The sequence below is a fragment of the Emydura macquarii genome, unplaced genomic scaffold (assembly GCF_026122565.2).
Source record: "Emydura macquarii macquarii isolate MOO-44397 ecotype Brisbane River unplaced genomic scaffold, CSIRO-AGI_Emac_v2 contig_2432, whole genome shotgun sequence".
Taxonomy (NCBI): Eukaryota; Metazoa; Chordata; order Testudines; family Chelidae; genus Emydura; species Emydura macquarii.
In genome coordinates, this window is record NW_027132569.1 from 2,812,928 (window position 1) to 2,833,055 (window position 20,128).

The 20,128-nt window shown below is 38.0% G+C and overlaps 1 protein-coding gene across 3 annotated transcripts in view; it reads left to right on the forward strand.

Annotated features, from left to right (window-relative positions):
- The first annotated feature begins 937 nt into the window (after positions 1 to 937).
- SEPTIN7 (septin 7) overlaps positions 938 to 20,128 on the forward strand; it is a 95,922-nt gene continuing 76,731 nt past the window's right edge. For 2 of the 3 annotated variants that reach the window (XM_067562508.1, XM_067562510.1), the window contains exons 1-2: positions 938 to 956; positions 4,566 to 4,668. In XM_067562508.1, the coding sequence (XP_067418609.1) occupies positions 4,659 to 4,668 (10 nt within the window). In that variant the 5' untranslated portion in view covers positions 938 to 956; positions 4,566 to 4,658. Of the gene's footprint in view, positions 957 to 4,565; positions 4,669 to 20,128 lie in introns of those variants that run through there. The other variant, XM_067562509.1, reaches the window with a different exon arrangement.

Below are 20,128 nucleotides of genomic sequence, written 5' to 3' on the forward strand. Positions count from 1 at the left end.
AGAGAGAGGATGGTCTTTTGGTCAAGATACTTAAATACCGTCCTGGAGAACTGAATTCTTTTTGTGCCTCTGATTTAGAGCTGCTATGTAAAGTGACATAGGTTACTTGCCAAAATTTTCACTTGTGGCTGCTAATTGTGTTCCTCGTTTTCTGGACACCCAATTCAAGATACTTGGGCCCAGATTTAGAGAAGTGCTGAGTGCTCAAACTGCAGGTGAAGTTAACTGGAGCTATTAATTGAACATATGAAATATAGTAAAAATGCTAAGTATTCTGAAAAATCAGGCCATAAGAGTCTTAAGCTGGGAACTCAAAATTAATGGACACTTTTGATCATTTTAACCTTTAATTTCTGTGCCTTAATTCTCCCACTGTAAAATGGGGTGGTATCACTTCGTTTTACAGGGGTTTTGTGAAGATAAAATTGTTTGTATAGCACTTGGATACTACAGTCAAAGTACCATAGAAAAACCCTTGGGGAAATTAATAACTGTATTCATTGTGCGGTTTGGATGGTGTCTGGTAACAAGGCCTGGGGCTACACATTGAATGAGAAACAAAATTGAATAGCTACCTTCTGCATGATTCTTTCTTTCCTGTTTACTGAAAGAGGAGGTGGTCATGTATGTGATCATGGACTAAGACTGCATCATAATGATATGCTCTCAAGGAAGCCAATTTATGGTTGTACAGATTTAGTATAGTCTGTACTATGGTGGAATAAACATCTGGTTTTTAATCAAATTATAAGCAATTCTGTAAATTGTTAAAATGATTGTTGATCAAATGTAAGTAACTTTACATTTTTTCCTCCCCTTGTTTTGTTCTGCTGCATGCTGCTGGACCTGTCATTGCAATGCTTGGAATTCATCACTTTTTACTGTTACCCCTTGGATGTACTCTTTCAATATCTGGAACACTGGAATGATGGAAATATGTTGTTTTCAAAGTAGCTGTGAGTATCATTACTTTTACTATTACTCTTAGACTAATAAACAGTGTTTGGTTTTTTTAGAGTAACTGAACTAAAACTTTATAGAATACGGTTGGATGAAAATCAAGCTAAGGATAAAAGTTAAGCTACTTGAAGGTATTTAAAACTTGATGTTCTAAGCTGGTATAATTTGCAGGGTGGAAATAAACACTTCAGTGAAATATAGCAAAAACAACTTTTAAAAACCATTTTGAGGAATTTAAAAGCTAAGAATTTAGTAAATTGCTGGGAAGTAGAAAGTCATAAAAAGCCGAATGGGATTAATCATGATTTAAATCAGCAAGTGGGAAACCTTGCTTTAAATTGATTTTTACCATTTTACATTTGGTTATTTTCCTGAGAGGCTCATCCTCATTAATTTGTATGATCATTAAAATATGTTGATTTGTAATGAACATTGTACTAAATTTGGTGCTACTTTTTGCTAACCAGGAGTATACATTTCATCTGTACATTTATCTAAGCACATATAGTAAAGCTGAAGTTCCTCCAAGCAAATGGCTCATAGGGTTGATGCAGTTTGACACATCAGTTTCATAGCCAGTGGTTACACAAGAGAAAGATGTGGCCAGCATCATGCCTGACCTCTTTTGATTGCCCTAACCCAATCAGTCAAGTACCTATTTTTACAACTGGGTGAACTGGATGTGACCTTCCAGTGTGAGATCAAGCACAATGCAAACCCATGATCTTGAGGATTGTAGTTGAGCACCTTAACCACTCCATCACTGCACCCCAATCAGTTACATTTATGCATTTATTCAGATAATTATTTTTGTTTTATGTTAGAAAATGGTGAATAAAGCATTTCTTCCAAGTAATTTTTACTCCGCATTTGTCGAGCTGTATTTGGTTTGAAATGGGAAATCCCACCCCCCCTCCAGCATTTTAAAGTGTTTTATTTATTTATTTATTTTTTAAAACTACCTTAATGTGCAGGATACATAAGAAAATTAAGGGGGGGGGGGGGGGGAATACCAAGACATGTTTTGCATTTAAAACTGACTCACTAAATTTACAGATGTTTCTGATCACTATGGGACCAGACTTTTCAAAGGTGTTGAGGTGCCCTATTTAGGCACCTAATCTGCTTGGGTGTTTTCGGAAATCCTATTAGGTACTATATACCTTTGCAAATCTGGTCTTGTGTGTCACTTAGGTTTTTAAAACTGGTAGGTCTCAAGTGTCTTTTATTCATAGTTTGGAAGAGGGAAAACAAGCTTTCCTACTCTTTCAATTCCCAGTTAGCTTCTCAACTTTGAACTAATTCAGGTGAAGGAAATATTTGTATTTGCTAGCTAAACTGAAACCAAAAGTAATGAATGCAACTAACTGAAAGTATTTACATATGGAAAAACATAAATACCACCATTCACTCCATTTTAAGGACTGAAAATAATATTTAATGCAGCAGATGACGTGATGCACTTCTAAGGTTAACCTCCAAAGTTATATATTTCCTTCCCCCCATTCTGTGTAATGAAAAAAGCAGCACTGTTTAACTAAAATGAGGTCTCATCGATGCAGTGTATCTTTAAATGATTGTAATAGATTATGAAACAGGTTTATTTTAAAAAAGAAATGTATAGTTGAAATAAAAACTCTATATCCACCCTGATTAAAAAGACAGCACTGCATGTAGTCCATAAGAATGGCCGTCTAGCCCAGTATCCTGTCTGACAGTGGCCAATGCGAGGTGTTTTTGAGAGGGAATGAATAGAACAGGTAATCATCAAATGATCCATCCCCTGTCACCCATTCCCTGCTTTTGGCAAGTAGAGTTTGTAGAGTAACTGGCTGTTTATAGTGATTATTTCTCTGAAGGTTCAGGATGTGTAGGAGGTAAGTTTGTTTCTTGTTAAAGTAATGGTTACCACAGAGACACTTTACCATGTATAGACAGTACTAATGAAAAGACACTTAAGTGTGAAATGCACTTTAGCAAAGTTTTTTAATTTATCTTTAAAAATATATGAAAAAGCATTTTCCTAAAATGAAAATGTATGGGTCATAATACACAGTAATGGCTAGTTACCTTTAAACTCTTCAGTTTAAAAAAACCAAACCAAAATATTTACAATTTATCTGCTGTGCATGCACTGAGGCACTCTTCCAGCAACTGAAGAGCTTTAGCCCAGGGTCTTAGTGCAAAAACATGGCAGCAATAATAAAATAGTTCAGAACAGATCTATGTTAATTTGCAGCTGTGTTGGTAAAAATATTATATTATGTATTTCTAAAATAATGTAGACTTGGGGCTCAATCCTGTTGTTTCACAGAATTTAATTATGGACTTGTAGCTCAAAAAGGGAAACGGAAACTCTGAGAAAAATGACCTTTGTGGCATGACCTGAAATCAACAGATAAGAGCTCTGTTGGATCAAACAATGAAGTGGGTTCCAATATTGAGGGCCTGTCACTGAAAAATCCATTATGAGCTTCCTCCCATTTAAATTGGGAAGCTATATGCTTGAGTACTTTGCAACACTGTGCATATTCTTTCCGACCCAAGAGAAACTGTTTAAAACCATTTAAAAACTTGTCACAAAAAGATAGAACTAAACTTCCTATCCCTTAAAAATAAGTTTCCACCCTTGCTACATCTGAAATGGACAGTCTGAAGATTCTCTGAAAGCAACAGTAGGAGGTAGCACATGATGATGCTTATCAGCCATGTCGGATTACTGGATCAAGGTTGAAGAAGGCCTTTATGAATGGGTGGCAAAATAAGCCCTGGCAATCCACATCTTTTCCAGCTCTTCCCACAAAAGGGAAAGCTTAACTACTGGTGAGGAAAAGGAGACTGATGCCATGTCTACACTAGGTTGGTTTTTTTTTTTTTTTTTTTTTTTTTTTTTTTTTTGCACCAGTATATCCACACTGAAATAGCTGCACTAGTGCCTATCCCATGTAGAAGTGGTGTACTGGCGTGACTTGCCTCTGTTTCAAATTGTGCTAAATTGCAGCAACACAAGGGCGTGTCTATACTAGGTGCACTTGACTGGTATAGGAATACAGGAAGTGTATCAGCAAAGTGCTGGTAGTGTGGATGCAGATATACTGATACAAAGCACAGCTTTGCTAGAATCCTACCACCACTCAAGCAAAATACTCTGTACCATTAAAAGTGCATCTTTGCTGGTATAACTGCGTCTACACTAGGACTTCTGTTGACACAGCTGTTTCAGTCAGGGATCACACCTCTTCACACCCCGACCAATATAGCTGTGCTGGCAGTCTGTAGTGCTGACGTGGCCTAAGTCACTTTCTACATGGTTGCAGTACGTATATACTAGGAGTTTGCACGATTACCACCATGATAGCATAGCTACACTTATGCAAAATACCCCCAGTATAAACAATGCCTTACTGTCCCTCACTCCACTCTTCTGCCTGCTACTGTAGTTTAGTAAATTGTCTACAATTTAATGAATAAACATCTTGACTTAACCTGGATTGGCCTAAATTTGTTTTACAGATGTTGAAAACTAATGAAGATTTAGTCTGAAGTGTATTAGAAAATTACAAGCATTTCTTTTGACTATTTAAATGCCTTTGTTTTTGTATTAGCAACAGAAGAACCTTGAAGGATATGTGGGTTTTGCAAATCTCCCAAATCAAGTTTACAGAAAGTCTGTGAAGAGAGGGTTTGAATTCACGCTCATGGTAGTAGGTGAGTTGTTTTCTTTATGCATTTAATTGATGACTCACCTTCACCAAAAGAATTTGGAGTAACTGAAGTTTCAGCTATTAACATGGTTGCCTCATTTGTGTAGGCTAATTAGAATACATATGCTTCTCATTTTTGTTTTTAAAATGTTATACAGTTCTAAAGATTTTTTTTTTTTTTAGGACACAGTCCAGTTGAACTTTCATTTTTTTGTTTTCTGTTACATAGGCAGATGGACAGGGAGAGAAAATGGTGACGATAAATAGCCTTCAACAGAGAAGGGGTCTGGTGCTAGTTTATGCAGAAATATTTAATGTGGTTCTACTGAAAAGTTGACTGCAAAAATGACATAATGGAAGTCATTGAGGTCTAGAACTCAGCATCATGTGTGTTCAATCTACAAGTAAAAATGTTTTTTAGTTGTCAGTGGAACAGTTTCAGCTGAGAGTCTAGTTGGATTCTTTCCTTCTTGCATGTCAGTAATCAGGACCCTGTGTATCCTGTGTTTGTGGCACCAAAACTGTGCTACAGAATCCAAGCCTTATTGTAAAGAAACGTTTCTAGTTTGCATGATGGCAAACAAAAACAAATATAAAGAGATGATAGTGTGTTTTCGAGAGAATTCAGGGAGCTTGAAACAATCACAGATGTGTGACTAACCGTGCTCATTACAGTGGGATGTTAAAATTAACCTGTACACCTAGGAATAATAGTTAACTCTGTTGGTCACTTTAGATGGATGTTTCTGCTAATGAGTTTCTCATAATGCTAAATTACCATCCATGCTGCTTGGGTGTCAAACTTTGTTTTCCCCCTGACTATATGTATGATGTGTCTGTGTGATCAAAGTAAAAAAATCTGCAGCATCTTGGAAACTAAATATGAGGATAGTATAAAACTGAATTTTTAAAATCAAAATAAATAACCCAAGGAGCGCTGTACTGACTGTATTTTAATGTTTATATAAAAATAGTGGTTTGTGAATTTAAGTGAAGCCATTGCACAGCATTTAATTGGCTATGCTCCATTGCTCTGTTAATTTGATAGAAGATGCTGTTAGTTTGCCTCTGTTTAGATTTGAATCATATTGCTATATTAACTCAGTTACACATCCAACAGTTAATAGTGCAGATACATTTTAAAAAAAATTGTATGCTGTAGTGACAGGTAGCTGTTCAGTCCTGCCCTCATTTCTTGAATTTGAAATCCTGAAGTGGATCAGGAGTTTCTTAGCTTGCTTGGCTTCTGCTCGTGTTTTTGTAACTTTGTGATGAACAATGTAAACATTAGAAATTTTAAAGTAACTGCATCCTGTAATAGCCAGCTGTCATTGTTCATCAACACTTCCATTTAACTTGTAGCTTGATTGTATATTATTGAGACACTTATTGGTTAATCAATTGAACTCATGGCTTCTGTAATCATTTGTGTCCCTGTAAGAAGAGACTTTGTGTAAGTATAGTACTCATTGGTTAAGTAGCAAATCTAGGTCAAATTGGGTCTAACTCATTACAAATCACTGTTCAGGGAAATAAAGAATGTGAGTTGGAATAAAATACTTTGAGTTTTGGACTTATTTAAAAGTTCCACTATAAACATAGCCTTAGCTGCATCATTACTTGTCAGGAAGCACAAAACCCCATTTGATCTTAGTCCTTTACATGTTGAAAAATGAATAATATTTTGGTTGGTAAAATTAGGCATCATGCTGCTTTTAAAGGACAAGTTCGGAAAATAATCACGTACAGAGACTGTCTTCATAAGTTTGTAGCCCATTTAACAAAATGGGATATGCTTTTTCTGTGGTTATTATTTTAAAACTGTAACTTTTAAATTTGTTTCTCAGGGAAAACAAAGCCTAAGCCATGTAGTATGCACAAGAACTGTGCGTTAATACCTATCTCTGTTCCTCATGTCTTGAAATCTTCAGCATCTAAAGCAATTTTCATTGCAGATGCATTCAGAGAAGTGGCCAGAAACATACTGGTTGTTAGGAAACTTCAGTCTAAAAATTAGATTCTCTTTGAGAGGTTGATTTGAAAACTAAGAAGTAAAACCTTGCAATTTCTGGCTCTGTTTTTAGTATCAAATCTTTGTACATGCTAGCATGGACTCCATTTGCCAGGAGTGTGTCAGAACTTTCATTTGCAGGTAGTTTATTGTGCACAGAGCATAAGTGCTTTCTGAAAATTTGAATTATTTTCTTGATGAGAGGTCAATATGAAACATCTCAATTTTTAGACTTAATTTGTCTAGTCTAAACACCTGAAGTTAGTCTTTGTTTGGATGAACATATTCCATATAACACTGTCAGTATTTAATATGTAACAGTACACAATCCTATATTGTACAGCTACAGCATATTTTCCACTTTATTTTCTGTCTTGTTTTCTATTACATTGAGTCAAACATTTAGAGCCTTTTAAAAGAGAGGCTGCTGAAACAATGTTTTAATTTTTAACAATGTTTTTAGAAAAGTGGTAGTAGAAAGGTAAACCTTTTTTCAGCATTTCTAGTCACAAATAAAATTAGGAATACTTAACTGCTTTAAGAAATACCGTAACAACTGTGAAATGCATTAAGCCTATTAAATAGAATTTGAGGTGGGGAGGAATTCATTCTAAAATTTCCAAGCAGTGCATTTGGAAAGCTTTTAATTTGAGAAGAATTCCCCTGGTTCTTCCAAATATGAAGGATTCCAAATATCTGTTTAAAACCTAAAGGTGCAGTGATTCATAATAAGTCTTCAAAACTGCATTTTGTTTTATAACTCAACTGTGACAGACTCCTGTAAACGTTGGAGTATGGATTATCACTTATTTTTGTACACTGCCTAATATAGGGGGGAGCACTGACTTGATTTGAAGCTTCTAGTCACTACCACAATGTAAATGTTTAATAGTAAAGAATAAAATGTATCCATGCAATATGCTGGATTAACATGAGATTCTAAAATTTATGCAACTCATGTTACTTGCATATATTTAGATTTGTTTGTGACCAAGTGTTAGCTGATACATCTGGAAAGGATATTGTATATGCTGTATAATGTTGCCTTATTGTTTAGAATAAATAGCTCTCTGGAAGCTTAACTAAAATATTTTCTTAATTTTTTCCTCCCTCATGGATGCATGCTGATTTGTTACAGTGGGGTTGCACATAAGTGCTGACCTGCTGGCTATATTTTATTTATAGATGCTTCAAAGTCAGTGTATTGTCCATTTGTTTGGGAGTGAAAAATGCAACATGGACTTGCCAAACAGATAAAAGGAAATAAAGTAGTCCATTTTTGGGGCCTGCAAACACTGAATGTCTAATGACTATTTTTATGTATTGTACAGATTTGAAAGCATGGATTACAATTTCCTATTAAAATTATTTTCCAAATTGTTCAAATAGTCTGGAATGAATTGTTAATCTTATAAATCTGATCTCTGCACCAAGACAGTTAAAACTAATCATTTTTCGATATTAACTACATTATTTTAAGGAAGAGGAGCAAATGTTTCAGGTATTTTGCTGGTTAGGTTAGTTTCTGATTGTGCAGTAGAAAAAAAATCAACTTCTTAGTTTACCCGTGCGTGACATGTCGCATTGTCATACATTCAAAATTCAGGACATTTAAAAATAAATTAAATCACTGCATGCTAAAGATCTTAAATGCCATTTACCAACGGTGGATAGGAATCTTTTGCTGTCTGAGTTCTATCAGCTTCTGCAGAATCTCATCTTTCATCTAAAATTTTGGGATGTTTATAATTGCAAAGAAAATATTCCAAAGATGAACTGACTGTAAACCATGCAGTGATGTTGTAATAAACCTGCAAAGTTAGCTCTGTCAGAAATGTGGGGCTGTGTGGGAGCACTTAACTGCTGGCTGCTGTTGAGTGGTTGTACTTGTGGGGGTGCAGAGGCACTGAGTGTTAGGTTTAGGGTCCCCTGCTCTCTTGTATCTCCTAAAGCAGGATGCCTGGGGGTCCCCACTCTTCCCATTGAAGGAGTCTGTAATCACTTGTTTGAGGTGAGGCAGTCTTTACTTAATTGTTTTGGGAGAACTTTCAGCATTAATTTATTGTGGGAGAGGCAGCATGCATTGTTCTGGGAGGGAGAGGGTGCGGAAAGAAGTGGTCTGCTACTATTATATTTATTGAAGATGGTATTAATTTCTTGTGTGCATGGTGGTGATAATGGATGTTGGTGCTTGTGTTCCCAGTTCAATACCTTTGACCCTACGCAGAGTTTGGCCAGCAGGATAATGAGGTCTTTAGGCCCAAGCAGCAGGGCATGTGACTGGGCAGGTGTAAATTGGGAGGGACGTACGTGGCTTGAAATGCTGGTGTCTTTCACCTTGGAGAGCGAGTTTAATCATTGGGCTTCTCGGTGTTAAAATTTTTTCAAATTCTGTAAGTGTAGAATTAAATTTTTGAGGTTACAGAAAATATTGCATTAAAATATGTAAATGCACAGTAATTTATAATTTCATCCCACAAATTGGTAATTATTCCTGCAAAATATATGAGATTAGAAAATAGGGTCTGTGTAAACTTTTCAGATTCTATTAGTAACATTTTAAAATTAAAATAGAATTATTTTCTATTTACGAGAAGTCACTAATTTTGTTAGTTGAATTTTGCCTTGGTTAACATTATAGCTAGGCAGTTGACAAATTATTTGAAACTTACGTGTGTTTTCCCAATAAGTAAAATTGCATTGTTTCCTCTTAAAGTAGCTCTAAAAATGTAATTAAAAGCTAGACTAAAGTAACCCAAGTTGTTCTCCTTAATTGATCACTTGCAATTTAAAACTTGTTCAAAGCATCTTTATGGAAAACTAGAAAAAAAAGAGGATATGTATATGTGTGTGTGTGTGTGTGTGTGTGTGTGTGTGTGTAATATATAATATGCTATCCTGTTCCAATCCGAGGTTATGTAACTCAAATGGGGTTACATTTCAGTTCAGTGTGGAACAACAAAAGTAATTAGACATCCATCATTTATGCCTTAGGCATAAGACACAAAGCACATTAAAAACAGATATATAAACTCAATCAAATTAATGCTCCATGCTGGATGTCTTTTGAAATCAGTAGATATTGTTTCAGAAGGGCTAAGTCTAAGGTCAGCAATAAAAGCATCCCACAAACTGAAGCCCACAGGTGTAAAAATCTGAACAATACTCCTCATCTCTGCAGACCCCAGTCTTCAGCAGTTCCATGTGTTCTCAGTAGTCCATAAACTAGACCCTAAAAATAGCCCATTAGTGGGCATTGCCCATTGAGTGGGCAAAATTTTGAATAGCTCCATGTCAACAGATAAGTTATGGTGGACCTTCCTGCAGAGTAGCTTAGTGGTCAAACTGAACTGAAAGCCTATTATTTTTGTTGGAAAAATTCCTTATATGCAGATTTGTTATGTAATAGCTTAAATGAAAGAAAACACATTTAAATGAAAGGAAATAGATTTTATTTTATTCAACACATGGTTCATTAATAAGCAAAAAGGAACATTTTGGTATGTTAAAAATGTTAATTTCAAATCTAAATCTACAAAATGTATAATTAAACCACTTCTGCCATCTAAATACCACGTTTTTTTGAAGCTCTTTCAATGCTACTAATGTTCAATGTTCTGACATAATACTGAGTGACATATCATAATAGGTTACCCATTTTATATTAACAATCTAGTGTTCCATGTCTGACTGGAATGTCATTATCTGAACTGTCTTCACTACAAACTGTCATCCTCCTCATTCATGTTCTCACATATTTGCAGCCTACTCCTGGAGAGCATTTGAGTCCATTTGCAAGTCACTGGCAAACAGGTAATTTATGTTCATTGTATTTACAAGCCATCAGCTGCATTACATCCTTAGGGACGGGGTGGACCTTTCATCCATTTTGTCCGCTCACCTTCTTCCATGACCCGGCCATGCCCTGTTTCAGGGCTGGGTATGACAGGATACTTCTCCAGGCTTTGCACCAGACAGCAGCCTGGTAATTGGCACATAAAGCATGAAGTTAGAGACAGTCTTTTAATGGAGGCAGCTGGCCAGATTCAGTGTCTCCCTTCTTAGCATGGAACAGCTGGTATTTTAGTTCATTCCCCTTTGTGATATTTGACCAAGCTGCCTATACTCTACAAGTAAATTCCTGAAGAAGAGAGGTCTGCAGATGAGACCCAGTATTGCCCTAGCTCTGCCAATGTTCTCTGAAGATTCTGTTCTCTGTTGATCAGCTTAAGGCCAGTCATTTGTCCCACATCTTGCAAAATGTGCTAACAGAATCACATGCAGTGAATGCATACATTCCTAAAATGGCTGTTCAGACATTCTTTTCTAGTGTGCTAAAGTTGCTTACATCTATATACCTCATGCCTTTTTATTTTTTTATACCACGTTAGGTAGATTTTTGCCCATGTCCCTGCAAAAAGGAAAGGTAAAAATTACCACATCAGTGTCCTCAAGAACAATAACAACTCCTTCAGGGTTCTTTGATGCATGCTTTGCATGTAACATAATCAGAGTGTCTGTCAGCCTCTTCTTGTGAAGATGAGTTCTGAAAGTTTGATGCCCCTTCTCTGGTTAAGCTTGTTACAATCTTTCTGGCAAGTTGCAGTGTTTTCTCACCTAGTTTCTCCAGGAAATAGAGCTTTTTTGATTCGTCACATAAGAACTTGATAAGAGTAGTCTTGCTGGTATAACATCCAAGAATGCTGTGTCTCCATAGTTGGATCTTGCAGCCAGATATAATGTTGATCAGCCGTCCTCTGGAACCAGACCTTCTGTTTCCCTCTTTGAATTGTCAATGGATATGTCATTGTACACATCAAAAATCACATCTATCCTGCCTCTCAGTTTGTCTTCAAGGCTGACATAGACGTGCTCTGACAGAACACTTTTATTTTCAATGTTTATTTTCTGTACAAGAGCCATTCCATCTGTGATGAAGGCAGAAGGTCTAGGTATTATCAGCTGCTGTTACTTTTTTTCTCCTCAAGATTCCTTGCCAGAGCTACTTTATTTGTCTTCCTCTTGATGCTGTCAAAGTTGGAGAGAGCCTGGGGTAGTGGTCCTAACTGGTGTTGCAACACTTCTCTCATATCCAGGTTCTTCCTTGCTGGTATCAAAAGCATATGGCCAAAAACCTTGTGGTCTGCCTTTTTAATATACTCTTTGTTTGAGGCTTTTGTTTTCCTGGATTTCTGTGTTGCTGTGTATCTTCAGTTTTTGCTTTGGCAGACTGTCATGAATGTTCTGGATTGGCTTCTCTGTTTCTAGCCTGTTATGTCTGAATGCTGTGTACGCACCTTCTCCTTTCTTGTTTGCATGTAGCAGATCCTCTTAAACATCTGCATGAGCTACGGAGACAGACTAACTCATTTGTCTGTGTAAAGGGGTTGACCCAAGTCTCCAGTGTATCCATCAGTGACTGCACATCTTTTTCGTGTCTCTGTATCCCTGATGATTCAAGATCTGTATGAGATACTCCTGGTGTCTAGATCTGTAATGTTTGCCTTAGTTTCCTAAGACAAGTACTTCTGTACACTGCATTTAGGGAATACTGCACACTGCCCCAGCCTTAAGACTAAATCCTTTGGTCTAATCTGCTGTCTGTGTGTCCTTAATGACAGTCTCTTGGATGTCTTGATCCACAGTGGTTTGATGGCCTCATCTCTATAAAGAAGCCTCCATTTTTTGAAATTATCATACATCTCAGTATGTTCTATTTCCAGCCATGTCATCTGTGTGTAGATATGTTACGTAATTCAGCTTGTCGTAAGCAAAGCAGCAGGGTGTCATTGCTCTTACCAGTCACCTTCTCTGGATGCTCAAAAAACCCAAGCGCCACATCAACCATATTGTAGTTCGTCCAGAATGCTGATAGCTTGCCATTTTCATGCCTCAAGAAGTTAAGGCATGGTTTGAAAGCTGAAAGATCCTCAGACATTTGTCTTGTGTTAGATATCATTTAGCTGTTCTTGTGTAGTATTACTGCACAACTTTTCTGTCTGGATTATTGTCATTGAGGCTGTAAGTCAGCGAGGTGGTGTTCATCCAGATATAAAAGTAGGGTCACATAATCTAACAGCTCGGTTGTTCTTCTCTCCCTCCAGTATAATGCTGATGGAACCTTGAGCAATAATACTAAACTCAACTGAGAGATCTCTGAAACCAGCATCCTGGAATCTTTTCCCAATGGTCAATATTGCATATTTGTGTGTAATGTTCCCATTCTGATTATGGCTTTGAGATTTTTACCCTTCCACAGTATTTCTGCAGTCTTGGCATATAATGCCTGGTAAAAAACACGTTTTCTCTTCCAAATCAAGTTTTCCCAATATTTTCAGACTTAAGGATTTTGTAGACCCATAGACATCTCCATTCTGGCATATTCCTGGTTGCCAAATACCCAACATTAGTCTGAGTCTCACTGACCTTGTTTCATGATGCCTGGATGTTAAGCTGGACCAGAATCTGACCATCTCGTTATTTACATCTGTTTGCCTGACTAGAAGCCATACTTGATTCTTAACTTGAACATTGTGAATGGCCTCTTCATAGTTTGTCTCCACTGGAGGCACTGGAGCATCACAGGACGGCCAGCTTGGGTACCAGCATTACAAAGAGGAAATATTAGTGGCAGAGGGAGTGATGCTGTTGTTGTTTTACTTTCTCTGCATGTGAAAGGTTGAAAGGAATTTGGTGTTATTTATGCGGTAGGTTGGAAGTTGGAGGGGAAAACTTGCCTAAGATTATAGCTCTGCTTTGTATTTTGCACAGTATTTGTGAGTAAGGGAGAGCCCTAGCAATGGGTGGGAGACTGAGGTACAGCGACTTGGAAACAGTCAGGTTAGAAAATGGAAACAGTCAGGTTAATGCTGTCAGGGATACCTATTGCTTTTTCTTTGGATCTCAGGCCTGAAAACCTGCAGCTGTACATCCAGGTGTTATCAGTGGGGTTGAAGGGTTGTGAGCACTGCAGTCTCTTTTATGGGTGGTAGCAGTTGGCACACTGTGGCACCCTTTATTTTATCTTGTCTGTGCTTTTATACTTCTCTATAAATTTTGCATAAGTCATAGCTTTAAGTTTTTCTATGTGCCATGCATTAGACTCTTTAATAAAAACCATTTAAAAATTCATTCATAAACAATTTATAACAGTTAGAAATAAACCTTTAAAACAATGAAACATAGCATTAAAGTGACACAGTGCAGTAGAAGGCAGCATATAACAGGTGTGGGGGGCCTTCAGTTCACAGGTGAGTATACATCTTGCCTTTGCCTCTTGTTCTTTTGTCTTCTAGTGGTGTGTGTTGGATCTCAGTTATCAGGGTGCTAGATGACTCAAAAGAGGTGAGTTCCCGGGTGCAGTTGTTCTTAGTGCCCTGAGCTGGCAAAAGGGAGAGGCATGGCATCAGGAGATCATGGCTGTGGGGGTACAGTGGGGAACACATGCTGGTGATTCTATTACCCTGGCGTTGTCCAGGGGCTGCAGAGCATGGCTTGGGCCCTGGTTGAGGGCAGCAGATTATTTGTGAGCGTGCTAGCAGCATGCTCTGCAGCAGAACGTTCTGCTGCTGTATTGCATGTCTGTCTTTCTCGACAGCAGTGGTTGGGTCCACGGACTCCAGGGGTTCACAGACTGTCTTAAGATTTCCAGAGGGCTTAGCATCTCCCTGTGAAATTTTTTAGGGATCCCCAAATGAAAAGAGGTTGAAAACCACTGCTCTACAGTGTCTTTGGCCGTGGCAGTGCTGTCTCTGGCCATGCTAATGCTCTCTTCGGGTAGCTCCCTGTATTTCCCTCTCAAACCTCAAATACAACCTCCAGCTGTCTGTTTTCAGGGTTTTTCTGGGAATCTGTAATGAGGTCGCCGGGTGGTAAGTGGTATGTGCATGTGTTTGAGGAGGGCTAGATTGGGGTTTTTCAGTGTGCAGTATGCTGTTTGGGTATGCAGTTGTGCCTGGCAGACTTTGGGGTGATAGGAATTTTCTGGTCTGCCTTTGCAGTTTTGGTACACCTTGGGGTATGCTTATATGGGTCTGAGAAGCTAGCAGGGAGCATCTGAGGTGAGCTGAAAAGTAATCCCCTCTATGTCCTCCTTATGCTGTCCTGACTCTCGATGACATTGCATTGAGGCATGTCACTGGGAGGCAGAGTGGCTTTTTTTAAAAAAAGTAGAAGGGACAGATCAGAGAGATGCTGAAGTTATTCATCAAGCTGGTACTCCTAGAAATATTACAGGAGTGAATTGTGAGCTATATTGGGGGCAGTGACTGCAGCTATCCCACGTAAAGTCTGGACCAAAATCAAGCAATTTCTCAGTCTTAAGTTCTTTGTCTTCCCTGCAGACATACTGAAAGTGCAGAGATATAGGGTTCTTCACTGATTATTTGAGGCCTTAACTGCACCCAGTCTTTCCATGTAAGTCTATGAAAAACCATTAAGAGCTGTATGGCTATGCTGTCAGTAAGGGTAAATGTCTTTTCATATACAAATGTGTGCTATAGGATAAGTATTACTTCAGCAGACAGCTGTAGCCTTTGAATACCTTTATGGGCAAGCAAATGTCCATCTCTACCTTGTGTAAACTGAGAATACTAATCAAACTTTTCCTGTAACTACTGCCTCAATAAACAATTGAATTTAGCACAACTGAATGTTTTCATTATTCAGATATGCTGTGGGAGAGGAGGTGGAGTGGCGGTTGCAGCTGTGCCCTGCTGCCACATGCCATCTTGAATAGGTGAACAGTTTTTTGCAGGTGTGGGGGGAATGGCGTTTGAGCAGGAAAGATTCATGGAGGGGAAAGAAAAATAGATAGATGGGTTTGTGTCCTCCATGGCAGGGGCTTATAAACAATTGGTGATTGGGGTTTTAGCATGAAATGAAAGCAGATTGTCCTGCTGTTTAAAACACCATTTGAAAATGTGTGCGAGCATAGGCGGGACAGAATGAATGAAGTGGGAACAGCATATTTCCAAGGGAGGCCAGGGTTGGAGAGTTAGAAAGTCTCCTAGCTCACATCTGCCAAAGATAGCTGCAGTAGTCTGGCACCTGGAATAGAAGTTAGCACAGACTGTATAGCATATAGTAAATTGTAAAGATAGATATTGAAGTTTCCTTGATAGGATCTGCCTCCTGAGTCCTGGTCTGGGTTTTTGGCTGGAAATTGGACTTGCTTTGTACACAGCAGGCCTCAGGGTCCTGAGTTCCAAAGAGATTCTGGCTTTCTAGGGAGAGGTGTTCATTGCTCTCCTCATATTCCTCGTCTAACTGTTGCTGCTCATTCCCAAGGAAGATGGGAGTGGTAGGCTGTAGGGTCCACAACCTCCTTGAGTTCTGTAGTGATGTAATTATTTACAATCTTGTCCAACTCCTCAGCAAATGGACAGATCATATTTCCACCATGAGACTGTTTCCTGGCATTCCTGGTTTTAATTAAAAAACTTCCTGTATCTTTGAAATTCCCCAGCAAGCAAAACCTGCAAAGGATATTACACCTATGTTACTGGTCCTGTGGATGCAGCACACTTTTCCAGCAATGACCTCAATAGCACATTAAAATTGATGGCCCCTGACCACTGTTAGCATCTCAGTAGAACAAGAGTATAAGGAAGCATTGTGCATGAGCAAAAGTATATTGCTCAAGTCAAGCAAAGGGAAAGGAGACAGGTAGATTCCAAAATAGAATTACAGTTGCAACTTAGAAGTACTGAATAGTGTAGACACAGTTTTTTGTCCCATTCTCTCAAGGCTTGGGAGTACTGTGGAGGTAGCACATAACCTTGGAAGAACCCTATCTGTGTTGTTGCTTTAGTGACATCTGACTGAAGGACTACATTGCCTTTTTGCAAGAGGGAGAGCTGGTTCTCTGTGAAGAGGCAGAACAGATGAAAGAGGACTTAAGGAAAGATGCACAGTAACAAAAAGGAGACTACTTGGGAGTTCTGGAGAAAGAAGAGAATTGTGCAAAATCCAAAGGGGATGGTGCAGGAAGAGAATTTTAGGATGGGTATTGTATTTGTTTTTCAGATGTCAGTGAAATGTCAGTTAATTGGATTGGTAATCCAGAGAAACTCAAGTTTTTTCCATTTCTTCTTGCAATGCTGACTCCATTTTAAAAAGTGAATGTGTCACTCAAAAAATGAAAGAATGGAAATCCCTTTTCATTTTGTTCCATCATATTCTATTTTAAAATCCCATCTCATTTCTCCATCGCCACCTAGGCTGAAGCTCTGTCTCTGCACCTGAGAAAGCTCAGACATATCCTAATGAAAAAATTTCAGTTCTCAAGCTCAGAAATAATTGAAGACAGAGAGAACAAAATGTATAAGTTAACAATATATCAAAGGCATTTAAAAAAATCACATTAAAATATTTTCTGAAAGGAAGAAATGACAATGAGTAATCGTTACTATTTTTTAAAGTGATGTTTTATACTTCGTAGCATCACTAGCATACATGTTCGTGTGTTTGCTCTCTATATGCTGCTGCAGTAAAGGATTAGGTATATCTAATTATAAAAATTAAATAGAGCCTCCTTCTGCACACAGTTACATCTCTGTGACCTCACTGGCATCTGTGCATGTATATCTGAGAGCAGAATTTGGTCCTATAACTTCCGCTTGTTACTTAAACAGAAAAAGCTGAGACTTTCTACATCTTCATGTCAGACTTAATTTGTATACTTCCGTTGTTCCTTGCCTTGATTGAGATTCCTTTAGGTAAAAACTGTTAATTCACATTCATTCAATAGTAGTTTTTCTTGGCTCTTATCTTTTTAGGCTTCTCTGGTTTGGGGTGGAAACTTTCTGCATTTTCAGTCGTCCAAATGCAGCCAAAAAAGCATATAAATGAATCACCTGTAATAGCTGTGCCTAAGGGGCAAATGCTTGACTTGCATAGGAGGAAATCATATTGATTGATATTTTGTAGGTTAGAGGGAATGAGATGCATTTTTCTTTAGTTTTTAAAACCATTTTTTAAACTCTGCTTTAAGATGGAAGTTTTAAAATTGACTTTCGTGTGGATTCAAATAGATTTGATTTCAATTCTGTTTCATTACTTGCAGGTAACTTTCTATAAAAGTTATGTTTGGGCTTTAGTGCTTGCTCAAAACTTTCTTTAATAGACTTCTGTTTTCAACTTTTATACTGATATCAGACTTTTAGGGAAGTTTATATAGGATGGTGAACTGCAGTATCTTTTCTTGCTAACACTTCATCAGAGTAAGGAGGCAAAAATCTGCAGTAAACTCCCTATCTGTGGACACAGAGTGGTTTACTCCAGTCTTGCTAAAGCTGCTGGTTGCTTCCTTGGTTTTCTCCACATCTCCTGTTTTCATGTCTGGCTGACTCTTATCCTTTGGTCCATCTTGTTTGTGGCAGAAAGCTCTGCTACACTTGTCTCCTTGACATTTGCAAGAACTTTTTAAAAACGAACTATCTCCTGACTTATCCCATGATAAATAGGAATACGTCTAAACTTTATTGGGTGAAGTTAGTCCACTTGTAATAGTGTCTTAATTTTAGGTTACTGGAAACAAGATTTCTAATAATTTGTGAGCTCGAATGTAACAAGTCAGTTTGGCTTTTTTTGATAAGTTTAAAGTTGAGCCTTCCTCCTTCCTTTGACAGTATTTTATGATCCATATTCCCTTGCTTCATGTCAGCATAGCTTCAAAGGAGTCAATAGTTATTCCATAGCCAAAAGTTATTCCAGTTTACATCATTAAGGATTTGACCCTAACTATCCATCTCTTGTGATTTTGATAAAATTGTGCTGTGAAACACATGACCGAATGTTCTTCGCAAGGATATTAGTGAGACATGGTGGGTGAAGGAATATTTAATATTGGACCAACTTCTGGTGATGAAAGACAAGCTTTCATGCCACACAGAGGAAGTCTTCAGGTTTGGAAAAGATACCTTCCCAGGTGTAGATGAAAAGCTTGTCTTTCAGCAACAGCAGTTGATCCAGTAAAAGATGTTACCTCACCTATCTTATTTCTCTAACATGATGGGACCAACACAGCTACAGTAACACTGCAGATTTCAAAGGGCAAACCTTTCTTCAAGAGTGGGGAAAAAAATATAGGAGCTGGGGGAATTTATTAAACCATCAGAGCTTTTCAGAAAGAGAAATGAGACAATTATGGAATAGAATTAAATAAGTAAAACATGGAAAGGGCAGTAAGTCATTTTAAGAGCATGTGACTGTCATAGCAAGCACACTTGCAGACTTGTGGTTTTTACTTTCATGTGCACATAGAGCAGGGTGACATTCATGTCAGGTGACAACCTACTTATTTGAAAAGAATCTGAAGCGTTCCCAGATCACCACTATCTAATTGTGAATTGAAATGCTGTTTAAAAATAGTTGCAGTCTCCAATTATTAAATGAATATATGGGTAGACAGGAATGTTTTAACATTTTTATGTACTGGCAGTGAAGTTCAGGCCCTTTTTCTACTCCTGACATCACAAACTTCCAACACCAAGGTATTTCTTCAAAAGTTTCTATTTTGAAAACATAGGCATGCTTATAGAAAAAGACAGGAAAGCTGGTTAAGACACTACCAAGTACCACTTTCAAGTGGTAGTGTCAAATGAACCAGTGCTCTAAGTATCTTTGCTGCAATACAGACACTTAGCCATCTTAGAGAGATGAGTGGAGTTTGTAAGACCCAACCAAAAACTACCTGAAATGAGAAGGGCCTTGGTTTGGACTCAGTATTACTGGTAACTTCCACCAAACTAGCCAAGTGTTCAGGTCAAGCAAGCAGTTTTCAGGTCAAGTGGCTTTGTTGTAATGATACACATCGTTCGCCACCAAGTTTATTAGAAAAATGTGTAGTAGACTTGGCTTGTTCTAATCTTCAGAAACTTAATACAGATATAAGACATTAATGATTAAAACCTTCAACTGTCTTCAACAGGCCTGGGATAGCAAAATAGTTTGATGCTCTGCTAAGCTTAGCCAACCTGCATGCAGGGACTGACTTTTTTTTTTTTCTCTCCCAGTCAAATTTATCGTTATTCAGTGGGTGTTAGCACTAGGATCTCACTGGTTCTGGATATCCGACCAGACTCTTAAGTTCTCAGAACAGTCTATAATCCTATTATGAATAGAGTGATCACAGGAATGTTCTGGGGTCTTCTCCAGATTTAAGGGATTCTCTGGTGCAGCTTCCTTTTAGTGGTTTTGTTGGTCAGCTTCTTTCACCCGTAAATCTCGGAGACGTGGAGAGGATATGCGTAATACATTTAAAAGAACTGAACTATTATCCAACCTTATATTTACAGGTTTTGCCCATTCTGAGTTGCTGTTAGAACTGATCACACCCTTCAGCACAGGATTATGTATTCTGAGAATTGACATCTTGAAATGGATTTGAAAGTCAGTACTTTCTCACCCATCTACTAGTTTTACATAACTGAACCAGAAGGTTGCAGCAGAT